The sequence below is a fragment of the Erpetoichthys calabaricus genome, chromosome 1 (assembly GCF_900747795.2).
Source record: "Erpetoichthys calabaricus chromosome 1, fErpCal1.3, whole genome shotgun sequence".
Taxonomy (NCBI): Eukaryota; Metazoa; Chordata; class Cladistia; order Polypteriformes; family Polypteridae; genus Erpetoichthys; species Erpetoichthys calabaricus.
The window spans coordinates 183,918,430-183,940,812 of NC_041394.2; the positions used below are offsets into that span (position 1 = coordinate 183,918,430).

At 41.0% G+C, this 22,383-nt stretch overlaps 1 protein-coding gene across 1 annotated transcript in view; it reads left to right on the forward strand.

The window, feature by feature from the left end:
• LOC114642571 (serine/threonine-protein kinase MRCK alpha-like) overlaps nucleotides 1–22,383 on the forward strand; it is a 141,338-nt gene that overhangs the window by 35,910 nt on the left and 83,045 nt on the right. The window contains exons 2-4 of the mRNA XM_051927174.1: nucleotides 1,931–2,022; nucleotides 2,323–2,406; nucleotides 2,730–2,825. Coding sequence (XP_051783134.1) covers nucleotides 1,931–2,022; nucleotides 2,323–2,406; nucleotides 2,730–2,825 — 272 coding nt within the window. The remainder of the gene's footprint in view (nucleotides 1–1,930; nucleotides 2,023–2,322; nucleotides 2,407–2,729; nucleotides 2,826–22,383) is intronic.

Genomic DNA, 22,383 nt, shown 5'->3' on the forward strand with positions numbered 1-22,383 from the left:
GGCCATTGAGAAGAAACTGGTTAAGTCCCTGGAAAAGACGGCCAATTGGTACGACAGGGTCACAGACCATTTTCTGCAAAAGGAACGGAGGGCAGAATTTACGTACAAATAACATAATGAATTTTATGATGAAGGCCTAATATGAGCTTCCCCTGTTTCAAAAGCTGGCAGCCACCACTGGTATATGTGTATATGTATATGTATGTGTATATGTATATGTATACAGTGGAACCTCGGTTCATGACCATAATTCGTTCCAAAACTCTGGTTGTAAACCGATTTGGTCGTGAACTGAAGCAATTTCCCCCATAGGATTGTATGTAAATACAATTAATCCATTCCAGACCATACAAACTGTATGTAAATATATATATTTTTTAAGTTTTTAAGCACAAATATAGTTAATTAAACCATAGAATGCACAGCGTAATAGTAAACTAAATGTAAAAACATTGAATAACACTGAGAAAACCTTGAACAACAGAGAAAACTAACACTGCAATAGTTCGCGCTATAGCGCTACCAACCGCTGGCTAAAAACGCTTTTTTTTTTTTTTTTTTTTTATTTTATTTTAAATGAGCTTTAAGCACAGGGAAAAAAATGAACATTTGAAAAAAATCTGTAATTTAATAAACCACCAAGAAAAGTAACATTGCAACAATGCACGCTATGAACCGATCGCTGTAAACAGAAGTGAAAACAAAATCAAGCCCAGTGCATTCTTTAACTGCCTTCCTACCTGCGTCCAGCCCCCTCTCTCTCGCGCTGCCCGTGTGTGTGTGCGCGCGCGCAACTCTCTCTCGCACTGCCTGTGTGTGTGCCCGCGTCTCTCTCTCACGCTGCCTGTGTGTGTGCCCGCGTCTCTCTCTCACGCTGCCTGTGTGTGTGCCCGCGTGTCTCTCTCACGCTGCCTGTGTGTGTGCCCGCGTCTCTGTCTCTCGCGCTGCCTGTGTGTGTGTGTGTGTGTGTGTTGCTCTCTCTCACTCTCTCTCTCTCTTGCTCGCTGCACAGGGAGTGACTGAACATGTACAAACCAAAAGGGAAGCTGGCTTGTTGTGTGGTCGTGAACCGAGGCAAAAGTTTGGTGAACTTTTTGGTCGTAAACCGATTTGTACGTGTACCGAGACCTTCGTGAACCGAGGTTCCACTGTATGTATATATGTGTATATAATATATATATATATATATATATATATATATGTATATATATATATATATATCCATCCATCCATCCATCCATTTTCCAACCAATATATATATAAAATATATATTTTATATATATATGTAAAATATATATTATATTTTTTATATATATATATATATATATATATATATATATATATATATATATATATATATATATATATATATATATATAATGTGTGTGTGTATGTATAATTTCCATTTTAAAGATGCACTTAGTAAAATATTTAGCAGTATGCTAATGTAACTCTTTCATTGCATGCAAATATGAAATTTTATGCTGGCTCAAACCCAAGTTTTAATTGCTGAAGTACATAAAACTAAGGAGAAGTGCTAATTTGGTAAGTCAAATAGTACTGTGAGTAAAAATGGCTGATCATAGCAGTTTTTAATTTTTGTTTTTAATCATTTGCAGGTTTTCATAACAATACTTTGTAACATACCTTTAGGATGGTTCAGTTAATAATAAGTTAGTTATTGCTTTTCACACAATTTATGTTCTAAGTTTTTTTTTCTTATCAAAGAAAAGAAATAGGAAATTGCTGCAGTCTGCACTTTTCTTGACTTAACCAGTGTTTAATATGTATAAGTGGTCTAAAGTATATGATGTTATTTATATTTTTTTCCCTTAAATTCATTAAATATGACATAAATTTGTTTATGAACACAGGCTATAATGCAACAAAACACATTTTTATAAGATCTTAATTTTCTCTCCTTTGACAGCTAAGCCATTTGTATCCAAGGTAAAGCAACTAAGACTACGAAGAGATGACTTTGAAATTCTCAAAGTCATAGGACGAGGGGCCTTTGGAGAGGTATGATGCAGCTTTGTTCACATAAAAATACTCATTGCTTTGAGATGCATTTACTGAGTTTCAGCTTACGATGTAAGAAGCTCATTATGAAATTACCACTTGAAAATAAAAATATATACTGTATTTGTGAAAATAATACATTAAACCTCTTAAGTATATTATAGTTACATGCAAGTAAATGTTCATGGCCTGGCTGAAATGCCTTTCACAATATTTATAAAACTGAATAGCACTGTAGAGTGATATTTATGATAAATGTTTACAGAAATGCCTCTCAATGCATTTGTATGCTTTCTGTAGGTTGCAGTGGTGAAGTTAAAAAACACAGAAAAAGTATTCGCAATGAAGATTTTGCACAAGTGGGAGATGTTGAAGAGAGCAGATGTGAGTTCTTTCCATCACACTGTTACATGTTTTGAATTATGTTTTAAACATAAAGTTGCCGTTTGAAATGTTTGAAAAACACATTTTGACTAACTCCACAGTCCACCAAAGGGTTTTACAAGTCTTTCGTACAGATAGTGTTGATCTTGTTTTCTCTGCAAAATATTGGTCCAATAGTAGATGTTAGCAAGAACAAAAATGCATGCAACTCCAGGAGCATTAATAACCTGTAGTGGATGTATGGCTAGTCCTGCAGAGATCTCTTAACTGATAGGCTATAACTACATAATCTGATATTTTTTTATTTTTTTTTGCCTCTTTAGACAGCCTGTTTTAGAGAGGAAAGAGATGTACTGGTGAAAGGAGACAGCCAATGGATCACAACTTTGCACTATGCCTTTCAAGATGACAAGTACCTGGTAAGAAATAGACAAACTGAAAATTAAAATTACTTCAGGCACAGTGATGCCACCTGTTCTTACCTGAATGTTAATTTTAACAACAGGGAAATGTTGCATTTTAGTTTATGTTGGCTATCAGTTATGTAATCTCACAAGTAGCATTTTTTATTCCGGCTGTAGGAAAAGAAGAGAGTGTTATCACTCATTTAATTATCAGTTGTCAAAGACAGTGATTAATCAAATAATTTGCTATGGCTCCCACTTTTTCCTTACCTTTTCTTTGTGGGAGGGGTTTCTGGCAGTTATACTTGTATCAAGATAACAGAAGCCCACTCGTTTTAAGGAACAGTTTAACGCATTTTATTAATAAACACAAGGATTGTGGAACTATGACAGACAAACATAAAACACAGAAGAGGCTGGTTATTCACTGATTATTTAGAGTAAAAAACTTTTATTTAGAGTAGATAAACAGTTTTACGATACCGTGCCTTCAAGGAGAATGACCAATGTTGTGTGGAGTTGTTTGTTATGTTTGCTTTGGTTTCAAAAGAAGGGCTTTCCTTGCATTGGACTGCACTCTTTCTCTTTTCTTACATGGAGCTTTGTCTCTGTTGTGATTGTACCTTCCTCAGTTTGCTCTTAGGTTCTTTGTTGTGACCTCTGTAACTTCATAGAGAAAAGCATTACTCTTTCTGGCACAATTGTTTGGCCTCTGAACTTCCCTTCTTGAAGTAATAGCTGCTTCTCAGTCTTCTCAAACTGGGCTCAGTCGCTGGTACAGAATTTGGCATGGCTGAGTGGATCTCAGCTTTCAGCTTTCCAAAGAAGGAGTGGCATATCAGTATTTAAGTGTCAGAATGCTAGAAGAGATGAGTGTGGCTACTTTTTGAAGGAAGGTATAACTTCAGTGATTGGGTCAAAGTCACTTTCCAGATACGCAGCCAGTGCCTCCTCATAGGTGCGTTGTCTTGTCCATCCATACAGACAGGATCAGTTTGCAGTCATAAGCCTAAAATAAATATTCATTTGGCACCTTTTTTTATGAAGAAGCCTCTGCTAAGATATCAACTTTGATTTATACTTTTGTTATCAGATGAATACAGGGCTCCCTGAAGTGTTAGTATGAGCTGCAGTTCACCCATTTATTCTGGAAAACTGTTGGGGGTGCATATAGCTTTCTGCATCCTTGTTAAATCGGATGTCTTAACTGGGCAATTCCAATTTCGTCCTTCACTGCTCAGAGGTTTTGATTTTATGTGTTAGTTTTCATATTAGCCAAGTTCTTTCAAGATAAATAATATTAATTATTAAAAATATGCTCAAGCTGCATTGGGTGGAATAGTGATCCATAGACATAATTACAGCTCAGTAGAATTTGAACCTTAAATTCTTTCTTTAAGGCATAATTAAAAACCATGCAGTAATGTTGAGTGACAATTATAAAATGCTCAAATGTGAATGATATGTTTGTAGATTTTTATTAGGTGTTCATGTCCTACCCATGCTGAGTACCTTACTTCTTCCTGTAGCTGTGATTCACTTCCGTATCTCTGAGCAGTATTAGGTAGTGTCAGATATATATGAATGAAATAGGACTTCATGTTTTCATGAGCCATTTTGAAAAAAATTCCAGTCTAGAATTTTTGTCAAATTATACAAATACAGGTAAAATTACGTTACAGTGAACTGCCAGGGACCTAAAAAATATTTTGTTGTAATGAAAATTTCGTAGTAATGAGATTCTGTATTTGTCACTTTAGTGCTTTCTTTAAGTTGCCTCCAGGCATTTGCAATCATTTCAATACCTTCTTTTGCGTTAATTTTAATCTCCTCCTGTCTAAAAGTTATGCTAATGATAATGTTTCTCAGCAATTCCTTGCGATAATACACTTTCAGGGTGCGAATGATGCCCAAATCCAATGGCTGAAGCACTGTTGTGCAATTGGGTGGGAGGAATTCAACACGAACATTATCTAAATGTGGAAGCATGTTTTGCGCAGCACAGTTATCAATCAGAAGCCGAATCATCCTTTTCTTCTTCTTCATATTGTGAGGTTTCTGAACTCTTTTGGGACCACCGACACGCCAAAGTGCATCCTGAAGCACGATTGCTGCGTCAGTGGAAGATTGTTTGTCTGTTGCCAGGGCAGGGCAACAGCAGGCTCACAGCGGTGCAGTGTTGCACCACAGAAGTGAATCCTAAAAGATCGTGGTCGTGCTATAAGTCCCTGTCTTGCACTCCAAAACAAGTGGCTGAGTCTCAGTACTTTAGCAAAACCAGCTTTATTCAGCTTGAAACAGGAACAGCAGGGTTATTTATTGTAGCGTGATCTGCCACTCTCCTATACACAGACACAGCCGTCAGGCAGGGCTGTGGCTAGGTTAGTGGCAAGTAATACTGTTCCCTGCATTTGCAATGTTCTTTGCATCAGCCATCGAGATCATTTCTGTTTGCTTCGCCGGTGAGCCGCAGCAGAGCTGTGACTTCGGGACGCTCTTCAGCGTGTTGTCCAGTTTGGGGAGGTCACAGAGTTTAGAAACCTCACATTTTCTTGAATTAGTGCCACATTAAAAGGAATGTTTCTTGAATGAGCATCATTGGACCACATAAAAACAGCTTTTTTGATGTCTTCAAATGCAGCAGTTTGCATACGTTTGCAACCAGAGATTTTTCTTCTTTTTTTGCTTGGCCTTTCAATAAAGTTGACCATGTCGATGGCGAAATTCCGAATTCACTGGCAACGTCTTTTTTTCTTTTTGCCGGAATCAAGAGCCGCAAAAAATGTTTTTTTTTTTTTCTGATTTGAACTGTTGTTGTTTTTTCGTGTCTGCCATCTGCCCAGGAGGGTGATAATGCGTTAAATTTCAATGGATGTTTTTAAAATGTTGACAAGCAATAAGCAAAAGGTATCAAACAGCAAAAAAATAGTATGAGGAAAGTTCGAAGAAAAAAAAAATACAATGTTTCTTTTTGAGATTGTTGTGCACAACTGAGCTGCGACCACAGAACTAACTGCTCTGTGGATGATTCATTCAGGCATTTCAAGGACTTTTGGGCACTTCATTGTAATGAAAGTATCTGCTGAATGTATTTCATAGTAACGCAATTTCTATAGACTCGTGTCATAAGGTGAAACTGTCGGGACCATAAAAATACTTTTTTGTAATGAAAATTTTGTTTTAAAGATATTTGTTGTAATGGAATTTAACCTGTACTTTGTTTAGGTATAGTTCTTCTTAGAAGAAGAGTTGGATAAGTAGCTTGAAGCTGTTAGTTTAAAATTTTAAAATATTTTTTAACAAAGCATAACTGTTGTCCCAATCATATACAGTATTTTTATCAGAAGTTTGCATTTTAATGTATGTAGGCTAGAACAGGAGTTCCTTCTGAAGTGTGGCATGGTTTATGATTGATAGCAGAATATGTAGAACGCAAACTTCGTTTTTATCTCATGAATTTAATTATACCCTCTAAGGAAGGATATATCATTTTTTTCTTAAGAGTGACTCTTTTTTAATACATAACTTTGAGTGAATAGTACTCCTTCAAAATGAAATGCATATAAGCTTTACTTCCACTTATATACTTTTAACTAACTTTTGAAGGTACAGTAATCCCTCGCTATATCGCGCTTCGCCTTTCGCAGCTTCACTCTATTGCGGATTTTATATGTAAGCATATTTAAATATATATCGCGGATTTTTTGCTGGTTCGCGGATTTCTGCGGACAATGGGTCTTTTAATTTCTGGTACATGCTTCCTCAGTTGGTTTGCCCAGTTGATTTCATACAAGGGACGCTATTGGCAGATGGCTGAGAAGCTACCCAACTTACTTTTCTCTCTCTCTCTCTCTCTTGCTCTGACATTCTCTGCTCCTGACGGAGGGGGTGTGAGCAGGGGGGCTGTCTAAAGATACGGTAGATACGGACGCTCGTCTAAAAATGCTGAAAGATTACCTTCACGTTGCTCCCTTCTGTGCAGCTGCTTCGTGAAGCGACATGCTGCACGGTGCTTCGCATACTTAAAAGCTTGAAGGGCATGTATTGATTTTTGATTGTTTGTTTTTCTCTGTCTCTCTCTCTCTCTGACATTCTCTGCTCCTGACGGAGGGGGTGTGAGCTGGTGCCTTCATTCCAACTGCTTTGTGCTGCGGTGCTTCGCATACTTAAAAGCCAAACAGCCCTATTGATTTGTTTGCTTTTCTCTCTCTCTCTGACATTCTCTGCTCCTGACGCGCACTCCTTTGAAGAGGAAGATATGTTTGTATTCTTTTAATTGTGAGACGGAACTGTCATCTCTGTCTTGTCATGGAGCACAGTTTAAACTTTTGAAAAAGAGACAAATGTTTGTTTGCAGTGTTTGAATAAAGTTCCTGTCTCTCTACAACTTCCTGTGTTTCTGTGCAAATCTGTGACCCAAGCATGACAATATAAAAATAACCATATAAACATATAGTTTCTACTTCGCGGATTTTCACCTTTCGCGGGGGGTTCTGGAACACAACCCCCGCGATCGAGGAGGGATTACTGTAGTTATTGCTAGAACATTATTCTAGAATTCATTATTTTTGGTGAAGACCGGTGTTAGAAAAGAAGCAATTGTATTTTGGTATCAAGTGTTAGGGCATAAGTTTACTTTAGGTGAATGATGTGTTGCATGTAAGTAGACTTAAAATGTGGAGGTAATAGGAATGTTGCATGTGTTTCTGCTGTATTGCTATTGTTTTGAAAAATGTGGTATTATGTTAAGAGCTTATCTGGAGGAACTCGCCAAGATGGATAAGTTGGATTACTTCATAGTCAATGTCAAAAGAAATGTGTTATAAAACTTGACTGTGAATATTGTAGCTCTCCAAAATTGTGAAAACCGTTATTTATATAATGAAATTTAGTTCTGATTAGAAATTTTTTCTATCTTAATACACCTATCCTTTGATTAAGTCATTGAAATGTATATTATTGTACCTTTATGAGCCTTTCTTGTTTGCATCCATAGTGTACATATTTTCCAGGTTATGATATTGCAGTACAGTAATCCCTCCTCCATCGCGGGGGTTGCGTTCCAGAGCCACCCGCGAAATAAGAAAATCCGCGAAGTAGAAACCATATGTTTATATGGTTATTTTTATATTGTCATGCTTGGGTCACAGATTAGCGCAGAAACACAGGAGGTTGTAGAGAGACAGGAACGTTTTTCAAACACTGCAAACAAACATTTGTCTCTTTTTCAAAAGTTTAAACTGTGCTCCATGACAAGACAGAGATGACAGTTCCGTCTCACAATTAAAAGAATGCAAACATATCTTCCTCTTCAAAGGAGTGCGCGTCAGGAGCAGAGCACGTCAGAGAGATAGAGAAAAGCAAACAAATCAATAGGGCTGTTTGGCTTTTAAGTATGCGAAGCACCGCGGCACAAAGCTGTTGAAGGCGGCAGCTCACACCCCCTCCGTCAGGAGCAGAGAAAGAGAGAGAGAGAGAGAGACAGTTTGTTTTTCAATCAAAAATCAATATGTGCCCTTCGAGCTTTTAAGTATGCGAAGCACCGTGCAGCATGTCGCTTCAGGAAGCAGCTGCACAGAAGGGAGCAACGTGAAGATAATCTTTCAGCATTTTTAGACGAGCGTCCGTATCGTCTAGGTGTGCAAACAGCCCCCCTGCTCAATCCCCCTACGTCAGGATCAGAGAAAGTCAGCGCAAGAGAGAGAGAAAAGTAAGTTGGGTAGCTTCTCAGCCATCTGCCAATAGCGTCCCTTGTATGAAATCAACTGGGCAAACCAACTGAGGAAGCATGTACCAGAAATTAAAAGACCCATTGTCCGCAGAAATCCGCGAACCAGCAAAAAATCCGCGATATATATTTAAATATGCTTACATATAAAATGCGCGATGGAGTGAAGCCGCGAAAGGCGAAGCGAAATATAGCAAGGGATTACTGCAGTTCATTTTGTTGAATTCTGTGCATGTATATTTTTGTATAGGTGAATTTAATTTCAGGTAGTGACAATTTACAGTGATGCTTACAACTTGTCTTGAGAATGCAGTCCAAGAAGTTTGATTTGTATTCAGTGACCTGGGGCCTCATGTATAAACGATGCGTACACACAAAAATGTTGCGTATGCCCATTTCCACAATCACATCGCCATGTATAAAAACTAAACTTGTCGTAAAGCCACACACATTTTCATGCTAGTTCAATCCCTTGCATACGTAAGTTCTCAGCTTGGTTTTGCAAACTGGCGGCACCCAGCATCAAAGCAGTGCTTTTGTTCCAGTGTGGTTTCCCTTTAGTTTTTAGATTCATATCCCTGATGCGGCCTTATCAAATGCGCTGAAATTAACCATATATCGTCTGTTAGTTTAAGGCATCTCATTGTAATCAACCCGTAACCATATAATGATGCACCTAATGGCCAAATTATTCTAAATACCATCACTGTTGTAGTGTTATTCCCAGTGCACCACTGAGTATTAAACCCACTGTATCTGAGTGTGGAATCACAGCTGTACAGCAGCTGATCGGATTATCACTATACAGCATTTTGCACACACTGTCTCAGCCATGCACGCAATCTATTTGAACTGTTCCCATATGGCAGACGCTTCAGAGCCTTTCCTGTAGGGACCTCGCGGTTCAGAAACAGTTTCATCCCAAGAGCTCTAAACGTACTCAATCAGTCCATCAAGTACAATCACCTCACTGTAAACTTAGTTATAATATTGCACAGCTTGAGTCACTTTATAAAGCACGTATTTACATATGATGACAACTGGCTTCTAAGTTGATTTAGATTTCCAAGTGTTATCTTCTTGGAGCGCTTGATATCATTTTTAAGATGAAATGCAGTAAAGCATGTTTATTACATTATACAGATTTAAGTTTTAAACTTCATTAAAATAATGTATATTGTTAATTAAACATGTGAGGACACTGTGGCGCAGAGCTAGCGATGAGCTGGCGCCCCATTCACAGATTGTTCCTGCCACGTGCTGTATGCTTTATGGGATTGGCGTGACCCTGGATGGATGGATAGATTGATGGAATAATTAAACATGCACTACGAAGATATTTCAATGTTTCATAAACGTTTTGAAGAATCGCCGTTTTAAGCTTACAGATGGCTTGGCATCTATTACAGAGATGATCATGTGGCTATTGGTTACTTGGAGAAAGAAAAGGAAGGACAGGAATAGGAGGTTAGTACGTTTGAGAGAGACAGTACTGCTGCAGTAAATTATTTCATCAAAGGTCGTGCATGGCGCAGCAGGCATCTTGCAGGAGGCAGGACATCACTAATACTGTGCCACTGTGTCCCCATGTTTAATACATGCTTTAATTCCTATCATTATGAAAATGATATCAAGTATACATCTTAATATTTAAATTGTTCAGAGAGCTGTAATATCGTGAATGTAATGTATTCTGTGTCCTGTCGGCAGAAGAGAAATCCCATTTAAGAAGCACGTAGTGATTCACACACACAGAGCACATAAAAGAACACATAGCATGTTAAATTCTTCTTTTCTACTTTAGTTACAATGGGATCTGAGAAACTAGTAAATTAAACGATTTTAAGATGAAGTTTGACATTCTACTTTGATGACAAAATATAGTACATGATTAAAATGGAAATTTCGAGATTAAAGTTGACTTTTTTTTTTTCAGCTGTGTCCCTATTTTGTTTTTCTTTTCTCTGTACCCTATTACGCTTCCATATGAAACTCAGACGGTGGGCTACGACTCACCTTTTCATGGCGACTTTGATATCTGACCACTTCTTATTTATTTTGGACACGTTACGACATTCTGAACTTGAACTTTTGAGTTTCTCTGCCACTCTGTTACTCAATCAACTTCCTTTTGTTGTTTATATCACTGCTTAAACCAACAAATAGTACGTTTTTCCTTGCCTCCACTTGGTATTTGCTGAAATTCGTCTGTTGCCATTGTCTTTTCACAGAACGCTGAGCTTAAGGGCTATTTATATTGATTTGCATATTCAAAGAGGCGTAATTCTGGGAGGAGTTGGGGAGTGACGGCAGGCGCATGCACATGCGTTACTTTTCACACTGACCGGGATTTATATAGTGGAAGAATGTGGAAGTTGGCGTACACACAAAAAAATCCAGATGTATAAATCTGTGTACACATTTCCGCTTTTGTCCGTACGCCATGTTTTATTGAGAATTCTATGCACAGCGTTATGCATGAGGCGCCTGGAGAGTAAACACCAAGCAGTAGAATAGGAAAGTGAGAAATTGGGGAGTGGAGGGGGAAGTTAAATGGGGATAAAAAAAAATTTTCTTAGTGGAATGAAGGTGGGAAAATTAGTAGTTACAACATGTAATCTTTGTGTTTTCTATTTTTCTATTCTTGGGAGCAAGTGTGGTAGAGTACTATTATGTGTGTGTGTTTTGTTTGTTTCCTAACAATCTAAAATATTGCTTTATAAACCTCATTTATATATTTAACCATGGGCATCAGAAAGTTAACCACCCCACAAAAGCCAAGCAAAATGCCACCTTTTATTGGCTAACTAAAAAGATTACAATATGCAAGCTTTCAAGGCAACTCAGGCCCCTTCTTCAGGCACATCTTGCCTGAAGAAGGGGCCCGAGTTGCCTCAAAAGCTTGCATATTGTAATCTTTTTAGTTAGCCAATAAAAGGTGTCATTTTGCTTGGCTTTTCTCTACATTCATAATGGCTAACACGGTACAACACCCTAGTACCACCCCACAAATAAATTTAGTGGAATGCACTGATCCAAGCTTTCATACAAACCTCTTAATTTCCCAGATACTGTAGATAAGATTTATAGGATAATCCAAAGTAAGAGCAAGGGGCACAGTTGTCCTAAAGAAATGTGGTTGGTGAGCAGCACTGGTTAAGTGCTGAAATTGTTGTGCAACTTTTTAAAGGCAATGTATTATATGCATATTTTGCAAAGCTATACATGATAAATTTAAAAATAGCAGAGCTCAACATGTACCAGCAAGGATGCTACTTGTATGACATCCACTACCAAATCTCTTACTGTTCCTGAAGACTACAAGAAACACATTTTTAATATTGAGACAACTCTAAATCATACATACCAGATAAGTCTGAACATGATGTTCCTGTTAATAGTCAGAAATGCTTTTATTTATTAAAGGGGAAGTTACTCTGAAGAATATAATAATAATAATTCAAATGTAAAGATTTATTATTATTATTATCTCAAGAATGCTACCAAAGACTTCCTGGACCCATTTCAGTTTGAATACCGAGCCAACTGATCAGTGGATGATGCAGTAAATTTAGGTCTAAGATTTATTTACCAACAACTTGATAAGCCAGGGGCATATGTGAGGATCTTGTTTGTAGACTTTAGTTCTGCTTTCTGTACAATCAGCCCAGAGCTCCTACATAAGAAACTCACCCAGTTCAACTTGCCTGGCTTAATCTGCCATTGGATCACAGGCTTTCTTACAGATAGGAAACCATACGTGTGGTTGGGCACACATGTCTGATCCATTAACCCTTAGTACTGGTACCCTCAGTACAAGGATGTGTTCTTTCCTTGCTACTCTTCTTGAATTATATAAATGACTGTACCTCTGGTGAATCATCTGTCAAACTTCTTAAATTTGCAGATGACATAACACTACTAGACCTCATTTCAAACAGTGATGAGTTCATATACAGATGAGTTAGAACATCTGACATTGTGGTGCAGCTGTAATAATTCGGACCTTAACATTCACAAAACTTGGGAGACGATAATAGGTTTCAGAAAACAGACACCTGCTCACTATCACTTGCTATAAATGGCTCAGCCATTGGCATGACAGAATCATTTAAGTTTCTTTGCACTGTACTGTCACAAAACCTTAAGTGGGAAAACAACATCACATGCATTATTAAGAAAGTCCATCAGAGAATTCTTTTTTTTATATAATATCAACTGACAAAATGCAATCTCCCTCAAGCAATATTGGTCCAATTTTACACAGCCATCATCAAGTCCATTCTGGCCCTATCTGTGACTGTCTAGTTTGGTGCTGCCCCCTGTTCAGGCTAAGGCCAATCTGCAGTGCACCATCAAAGCCTATGAAAGGATCTTAGGCTGTATCTAGCTGCACACTGAAGTCCTATACGAGTCCAGAGTAAGGAAGAAGGCTGCAAAGGACATTGCTGATCTGACTCACCCAGGGCATCACCTGTTTCAAAAATTTCCCTCCAGCAAACATCTTTGTACAGTGAAAGCTAAAACAACACATCATGTAAACAGTTTTTTTTCCCACATGCACTTATTCTTACTAATCAGTTTGGATGTGCGATATTGGCAATTCATTTTATCTCAGTATTTTCAGTGAATTTGATGATAGCGATGGTTTGATGATATTTTCCATCTTTTAAAAAAAAAGTTTGTAAAAGTCTTACTGATCTAGCGTGGTCTTGATAATTGGATATTAATTGTAGTTTATTAATGAGGTTAATGGAAACAACAATTAAGGAAAACAGGTCTTATTTATTTGCTTAAAACTGAAGAAAAATAACACAACAAATGTAAATCACCAGCCAAAGTATTACTGAGATCAAACAGTGCAAACATGAATAAACCATTTGAAGTGACCCACAGGATCTACACAAAAAATTACACCAAGACCAACAAAACTATTATAATGAGCATTTTAAACACACACACTTCCCTTTAATGTTAACAAGACATCAAGTTCTGTCCGGCATTGCACAAAGCTATCAGGAAAAAATTAAACAATTGTAAAATTGTACTGAGGAAACTTCAAGTTGTGTGACAGAAACACCAGTCTGTCCACAGCATTTGGCTTCAGAGCAGCATGGTTACCTATTAGAACATTTTCTCCAGTGCTGGAGAAGGGCTGCTTGTGGATGCACATGTACGTTTTTGTAAGTTTCTCCAATCCGAAGAAATGTACTGTTTTCCATCATTGTCCACCTCAGAGCTTAAGAGCAAACTAAGGAAGGCAGCATCACACCCCAGGCAAAGCTCCATGTAAGAAAAGAGAAGGAGTGCAGTCCAATGCAAGTAGCTCTTGTTCTCTTTTTCAATGGCAGTGTGCAGAGACTCTCCTTCACAGCGGGGAGAGAAGATGGGATCTGTACGTGTATTTTAAATAATGAAAGAAAAAAAGTACTTTGGAATTGAGGACCCACCCCCACCATGCCCCGCAAAACCAAGATGGCTTGCGAAATAAAAGACAGCCGATAAGCATATGTTTCTTACGGAAATAAAAATATTCCGTTTGAATGAATTACATGATTTGTTTCAACAAATTTGTTCAAACTGATTTTTTTTTTTGGCCTGACACCACAGGGCTCTGTACTAGATCAATTTCACTTTGCAGATGGTGAAAAAAGTTAGATGTCAAGCTGTCTTTGACAGTAAACAATTACTGACATAGTTTGTAGATTGTCATCTTTTAAGAAACATTAGTCTTTTCAAAACCAAACCACCACCATGCGAGTGAGGATGATCCATGTCTTACAATTAAATCACTCATTTTTAAGCAGTTTCGCTATCTTAACTTGCTGACCATGCATGCCTTTGTGCTGTCTTTCCGCATGTGCATTAGTCTATTCTGTTAGGTTACATGAAACTGCAAATTTATGAACTCTCAGGGCGCGTTTTTGATTGTTTTTCCAAAGTGAGTGACATACTCGATATTCTCTGCTCACACATCATTAAAGCAACAATTAAGATAGTATCTATGTATATCTGCACACTAGATTGCCTGGACATTTTAATCCTACTATCTCTTTATTTTTTGTATTGGCCTTGTATGCTGCATCATATTTTAGCATTTTATGTGCTATCTTCTTAAATTTATCTTTTGTATTCTGTGTTGTCCTTGTATGTTGCACCAATACTATCAAGACAGATTCCTAGTACACATTAGTGTACCTGGCCAATGAAGTGAATTTTGTTTCCAATTTATATAGTGCTTTTCTCACTACTCAAAGCACTTTTAGTGAGTGGGGAGCCAATTCAACCACCACTAATGAGTAGCATTCACTTGGATGATGCAACAGCAGCCGTTTTTGCGTCAATACATTCACCACACCTTAGAAATTAGGTGGTAAAGTGGTGAGAGAGCTCCAATTAGAAATAGGTTGATTAGGGGGCCAAAAAGCTAAGGCCATAGAAGGCAATTTAGCCTGGACATTTGGATACACCCTGCTGTTTATGAAAGATGCCTAGTTATCTTTTTATGAACATAGAGAGTCAGGACCTTGGTTTTACCTCTCAACCAAAATACGGCACCATTTTTACAGCAGTGTCTTGTCACTGCACTGGGGCATTGAGATCGACATTCAGACCACAGTGTAGCGGGGCCACATAGTGTTTAAATGTCAGTACTGCGTGCGTCTCGTTTTATTGTCCCGTTTATTGTTTATATGCATCAGTTAATGCCGTCCCCGAAAAAAGGGGACGGATGATGGAAGGAGACCACAGCCGCAAACCTGGAAAACACCTGTTTTCAATCAATCAATCCCAACCGTCACAGGACTATATAAGCCAGCAGGAGGAGAAGGAAGAGAGAGAGGAGAGAAGGAGATTTTTCATTCACGACCACGAGCAACCTGTACCAGTTATTGTCCACATCGCGCTTGCCAATCCAGTTTGTTTTTCCATCTGCCGGATTTATTTCAAGGACCTCACCACGAAAGACCTCGGGGTAGGACTTAATCATCCACCATACACACGAGGATTCACGGTGAGGCTGTTCCATTTTTTCCGGGGAGAATCAAACAACTCAATATCACTAATTCAGTCATCCGCTTTCAGGACAGTTTCATTATTACCGGACTCACGTTCTCATTCATTTTCAGTTTATCATTCATTGTTGTTTTCGTGTTGTGTGTTTATTTGTTACAGGGACAAGGGAGGGTTTTTGTTATATATATATTTGGTGGTGTCTTGTTATTGCTGGGGTGGAGGGATATTTATATTTGTTTCTATTTTTTTATTTCATTTCATTTAATACATATAATCTGTTTAATTTTACATCCTGTTTGTGTGTGCTTATATTTTTCACCGTCGATTGTGGGGAAAAGTTCAATTGGTAAGAAGTACGGCTTGATAGTTAGATTATCTCTCAGTAAATTATCCAGGCCACTGGTCTTGGAGGTGTAGCTGCCAGCTGGGTAAAAGGGGTCGGCCGTTACATAAAGTGGTGCCCTCTCTGAGGAATCTAAATAAATATCTATCGCTGTCTGCCTTTAAACATTTTCCCCATTTAACATGTCTATAGTGCGTGCCGAGCAGGACGACACCATTGCTTCGCCGCGGTGTGATGATGGAGTAGCGCTCAGTTTGCTGAAAGTGCGCTCGGGCGCGAAGATGCCTTGCGGGCTCACATCAGCAGCTCCCAGGAGGAAATAAAAGAATACCTCAATGAACAAGTTCAACTCCTGGGGCGGGAAATCGTGTTGTGCCTCCAGAGGCGGGATCAACGCTGGCAAGAAACTCTTCAGGTGGAGGTCCGAAGGAGTCTCCAGACGTTACGTCAGTCACCCTGTCATTCAACGCCGTACGGGTCTCGTGGGGGGGGGTGAATACATCAATCCGCCCTCTGTTCCTGGGGTGCGCCTTTCCTTTCCCAAGTTGGGGGCTCCTTATAACATCGATGACGTCCTCAAGTTTGTGGAAGAAGGAGAGGCGTACCTGGCTGTTAACCCTTTAACCCCAGAAGAGCTTATGGGGGTGATAGGGGCATCCCTCTCGGGGCCGGTGCGGAGCTGGTGGCTGACAGCCAAGAAGAACATTAAAGACTGGGGATCCTTTCGTCGATCTTTCCTCGCGACTTTTCTTCCGGAAGACTATGAATCTGAACTGGAGGATAAGCTGCGATCCATGGTGCAACTGCCTTCGCAATCCATCCGGGACTTCGCCTATGAATATCGGGCTTTGTGTTTGAAGTGGCGGCCGGCTATGTCTGAAGAAGAGGTGGTCCGCCGCATCCTTAATGCCTGTAACCCGCGGTTAGCTGGGGGTCTCAGGGGGGTTGTGGGGTCGGTGGAAGACCTGGTGAAGGTGGGCTCACAAGTGGAACGGGACTGGGGAAACTCAAAAACGTACTGGAATAAAGTACAAGCCAGTACACGAGAAACCCAGCCCCTAAAACCCCAGCGAGCCAAACCTTGCCGGTCGGAAGCCGATCTCGTCATCATGCAAGCGAGTACGTCCCTCCTGATCGTCCCAGTGAAGCTGCAGGGGTGGCAGGTAGATGCGGTGGTGGATACAGGGAGCCATCACACCTTAATCCGCTCAAGCATGTGGAAGAAGATTAGCCGACCGACAGACAACTTAACATCTGCCCCGTCTGTCCGATTTGTATTGGCAGATGGGAGTGAACACAGAGCCCTGGGCAAAGTACCCTTGAGGTACAGTGTACTCTCCACCACCTGGGAAATGGATACATATGTCCTGGATGACCGGCACCTGTCCGTCCCGTTACTCCTTGGGCTGGACTCTTTAACCACCATGAGGATGACCATCCATCTCAGTCCCAGGGGGTATACGGTGCCAGGGGAAGGGGTATGCGACTTCATTCATAAATCCAAAGAAGATCTGGGCTCGGAATTCATTGGCTTCTACGCGGCAGTGAGGAGTGACGTAAGCACCTCGGCGGCAGCCCCTGTGGAGGAACAGCCCGAAGAGGTACGGCCGGTGCTGAAGAAGTGGGCCGAGGTGTGGACTGAGAAATTAGGAGTCGCCCGTGGAGTTACCCACGTGATCCACACCTCGGACGAAGTTCCAATAAGGCACCGAGCTTACCGTGTTTCTCCACTAAAAAAGGGCATAATTAAAGAACATCTTGATCGAATGCTTGCCGAGGGAATAATCGAACCATCTTCCTCCTCCTGGGCGTCCCCTGTGGTCCTCGTGAAGAAGACGGATGACACCTATCATTTCTGCGTGGACTACAGGGGGGTTAACGGGAAGACAAGCTTGGACGCATATCCCATGCCCCTGGTTCATGAGATTCTGGAGTCACTGCATGGAGCTGCAGTTTTCAGCACACTAGACCTCCGCAGTGGCTATTGGCAGGTGCTGATGGACGAGGGGAGTAAGAAGAAGACGGCAGTCATCACCCCTGAAGGCTTGTTCCAGTTCAAAGTCATGCCTTTTGGGCTTAAAAATGCTGGGGCCACCTTCCAGCGGCTCATGGAGCAAGTCCTGAGGGGGTTGATAGGCAAGATCTGCTTTGTATACATCGATGACGTCATTATTTACTCCCCTTCTATTAAACAACATCTCCAGGACCTCGACACCATCTTCCAACGATTACATCAAGCGCACCTTACGCTGAACACGAAGAAGTGTACCTTCATTCAACCCCACATACGCTTCCTCGGGCACATTCTTTCATCTGAGGGGGTCGCTGTAGACCCCGAGAAGACCTTAGCCATCCGAGACTACCCCACGCCCACGGATTTGAAATCTTTGCAACGTTTCCTTGGGTTAGTGGGGTGGTATCACAAGTTCATTCCCCGGATGGCTGATATAGCGGCTCCCTTGAACAACCTAAGAAAAAAAGATGTCCCATGGGAGTGGACAGCAGAGTGCCAGGACGCGGTCGAGCAACTAAAGAGCCACCTTCAAGAGCCGCCCGTTCTGGCCCAGCCAGATCCGCAGCTCACTTTCCAGGTACAAACCAATGCCAGCAACCTGGGGCTTGGCACCGTGCTCACTCAGAAAATCCACCAGGCTGAACACGTCATCGCTTACGCCTCTCGAGCCTTGCACGGCGCCGAGCTCAATTATTCGACAGCTGAAAAAGAGTGTTTGGCTGTCGTGTGGGCTGTGGAAAAATGGAGACACTATCTGGAGGGGGTTGAATTTGAAGTGTACACCGACCATCACGCTCTGACCTGGGTATTTAATCACCCGAAGACCTCCTCCCGTCTAACCAGGTGGGTGTTACGCCTCCAGAACTTCACTTTCAAGGTGACCTATCGGAAGGGCTGTAGCAATATTGTGCCTGATGCTCTGTCCAGGGTGTCAGAGCCACCGGGGATGGTGTGTTTGGCAGAGGCAAAGAAGATGATCCTCCCTCTGCCAAGAAGCCTGGAAGACCTGGCTCAAGCACAAGCCACCAGTCCATTCTGCCAGAGCATCAGGGAGGGACTGGAACAGCAGCGTACCGACCGGGTACACTTCGTGGACCTCCAGGGGGTTCTGTACAGGACCACTCCATCCTCCCTTGGGGGTCTGCAACACCAACTAGTCGTCCCGGAAGGGCTCATCCCGACTTTTTAAATTATTATCATGACAGTCCTTTAGGTGGTCACCTTGGAAGGACAAAAACTTTATTAAAGATCCTGGGGGTTGCGTGGTGGCCGTCTGTCTGGAAAGACGTTTGCCACCACGTGAAGAAGTGTATCACCTGCCAGCAGCTCAAAAACCCACCTGGTAAACCGGCAGGATTTCTACAATCGACAATCGCGGATGGACCGGGGGAGACTTTGGGAGTCAACCTGATAGGGCCATTTCCTGTTACCAGCTCGAGGAAGACCGTCCTGATGGTGGTGATTGATTATTTTTCAAAGTGGGTGGAGCTGTTTGCCTTAACGGACGCAAAAACTAACAAGATCTGCTCCACCCTGAAGAACGAAATCTTCACCCGCTGGGGGGTGCCGAAGAACATCGTCTCAGACCGGGGTCCGCAGTTCACGAGCTCTGTATTAGATGAACTTTATACAGCCTGGGGAGTGAAGAAAAACCTGACGACAGCTTACCATCCCCAGGCTAACATGACAGAGCGAGTGAACCGGACCCTGAAGAACATGATCGCCTCCTATGTGGGTGAACAGCATCAGGATTGGGATAAATGGCTCCCTGAGCTCCGGTTTGCCCTGAACACCGCTGTGCATGAAGCTACAGGTGAGACGCCTGCTTTGGTTGCGCTGGGCAGACAGCTAAAGGGCCCGCTTGACCGACTCCTTCCCAGAGCCCCTAATCCAGAAACCACCAGTTACAATAACCTATTTAAAATTGAGGAATTACGGCGGAGAATCCAACAGAGGTTGGTGAGTTCGACATCCAGACATGCCAAGTTATATAATGCCCGGCATAAGGAAGCGCACTTTCAGCCGGGTGATTTGGTCTGGATTAGAGCTCACCATCTCTCGGATGCCAGCAAAAGGTTCTCCGCCAAGCTAGCGCCTAAATGGTTAGGTCCAGCCAAAATCATATCTCAAACAGGTCCAGTCAACTTCCAGTTTCAAAGGGGTATCAGCACTGACTCCAAGATAGACACAATCCATGTGGCCAGTCTCAAGCCGTACTTCGGCCCTCCCTTGTCCAAGGTTTTGGGGGGGGGGGGGGAAGGAATGTAGCGGGGCCACATAGTGTTTAAATGTCAGTACTGCGTGCGTCTCGTTTTATTGTCCCGTTTACTGTTTATGTGCATCAGTTAATGCCGTCCCCGAAAAAAGGGGACGGATGATGGAAGGAGACCACAGCCGCAAACCTGGAAAACACCTGTTTTCAATCAATCAATCCCAGCCGTCACAGGACTATATAAGCCAACAGGAGGAGAAGGAAGAGAGAGAGGAGAGAAGGAGATTTTTCATTCACGACCACGAGCAACCTGTACCAGTTATTGTCCACATCGCGCTTGCCAATCCAGTTTGTTTTTCCATCTGCCGGATTTATTTCAAGGACCTCACCACGAAAGACCCCGGGGTAGGACTTAATCATCCACCATACACACGAGGATTCATGGTGAGGCTGTTCCATTTTTTCCGGGGAGAATCAAACAACTCAATATCACTAATTCAGTCATCCGCTTTCAGGACAGTTTCATTATTACCGGACTCACGTTCTCATTCATTTTCAGTTTATCATTCATTGTTGTTTTCGTGTTGTGTGTTTATTTGTTACAGGGACAAGGGAGGGTTTTTGTTATATATATATTTGGTGGTGTCTTGTTATTGCTGGGGTGGAGGGATATTTATATTTGTTTCTATTTTTTTATTTCATTTCATTTAATACATATAATCTGTTTAATTTTACATCCTGTTTGTGTGTGCTTATATTTTTCACCGTCGATTGTGGGGAAAAGTTCAATTGGTAAGAAGTACGGCTTGATAGTTAGATTATCTCTCAGTAAATTATCCAGGCCACTGGTCTTGGAGGTGTAGCTGCCGGCTGGGTAAAAGGGGTCGGCCGTTACAACAGGGTAAGTGCCCTCTGCTGAACATATTTTCCAGCAGCAACCCATGTTTTTCCTAGACAGTCTCCTATCCAAGTACTGGTCAGGCCCAAACATGCTTACCTTCAGGTGGATGACCTCTTCTGAAGTGCATTTGGTATGGCTGCTGGACGTGCATACATTTAGGTCCGTTGGATGTCGACCTAGGAAACTCTCTGCAGATAGATAGATCCACAAAGTTTGCTAGGAATTAAATTTTAGAACAGACCAAGGATCTTTAGAATTACTCTAACAGATTTTTAGATAATGAGGACAGCATAGAATGGTATTCTGGGGTGGTTCAGAAAATAGAAAGTTTTAAGTTGGTTGTGATTTAATATGTGACAGGAAACCAGTGTAGGTAGGCCAACGTAAAAGTAATATAGTTACAGAATTTAGTTCAGCTCAAGACAGCAGCTTTCTGAACTTGTTGCAGTGTGATATTAATTTTAGCTAAAACATGTCCTTATGTGTATATATAATGTAAGCCAAATAAATGTGGAAATATATAAGTATAGTATGATTTATACGTTTTGGTTATTGATTGTATTTACCCTTGACTACAGACAGTATGATAAGGGACTTGTCATCAAGAAGTGTTTGAATCCATAAGTTTAGAGATGTCTGCTGATATGTGCTGATATTCTGAATCGGGCTCTTAAAATCAATTTGTATGTTAAAGCATTTGCCACTTACGCAGCTTGTCTTATTAAAACCCAGACATCACTCCATGATTGATGATTTAGATTTCACACTGATTAATCTGAACTATGCTTGCCATCATACTGCCTAACACATACCTTAACCATTGGCATCTCTACAGTGGATGTTTCAATATTCTTTTGACGCGAAATTGTCCCTATGGATAGGTAAAGCAATTATGATTCTGTCTGGCTAACAAAGTACAATGCAGCTCCATTGCCTTAGATCCTGATGTTACTTAGTTTCTGTATTCTCTAATACAAAACAAGGTATACTTACAGAAATTTTGAAAGGCATCTGGTATAAACCGATCAGAGAAAACATTAAAACCACTTTCCTAATATTGTGTAGGTCCCCCCTCATGCCAACAAAACAGCTCTGACCTGTCAAGGCATGGACTTAACAAGACCTCTGAAGGTGTGCCATGTGGTATCTGGCACCAAGACATTAGCAGCAGGTACTTTTAGTTCTGTTGCAAGGTGGGGCCTCCATGGATCAGAATTGTTTTTCCAGCAAATCCCACAGATGCTCGATTGAATTGAGATCTGGTGAATTTGGAGGCCAAGTCAACACCTTGAAACCTTTGTCTCCCTTAAACCATTCCTAATAATTTTCGTAGTGTGGTAAGGGTTCCTTATCCTTCTGAA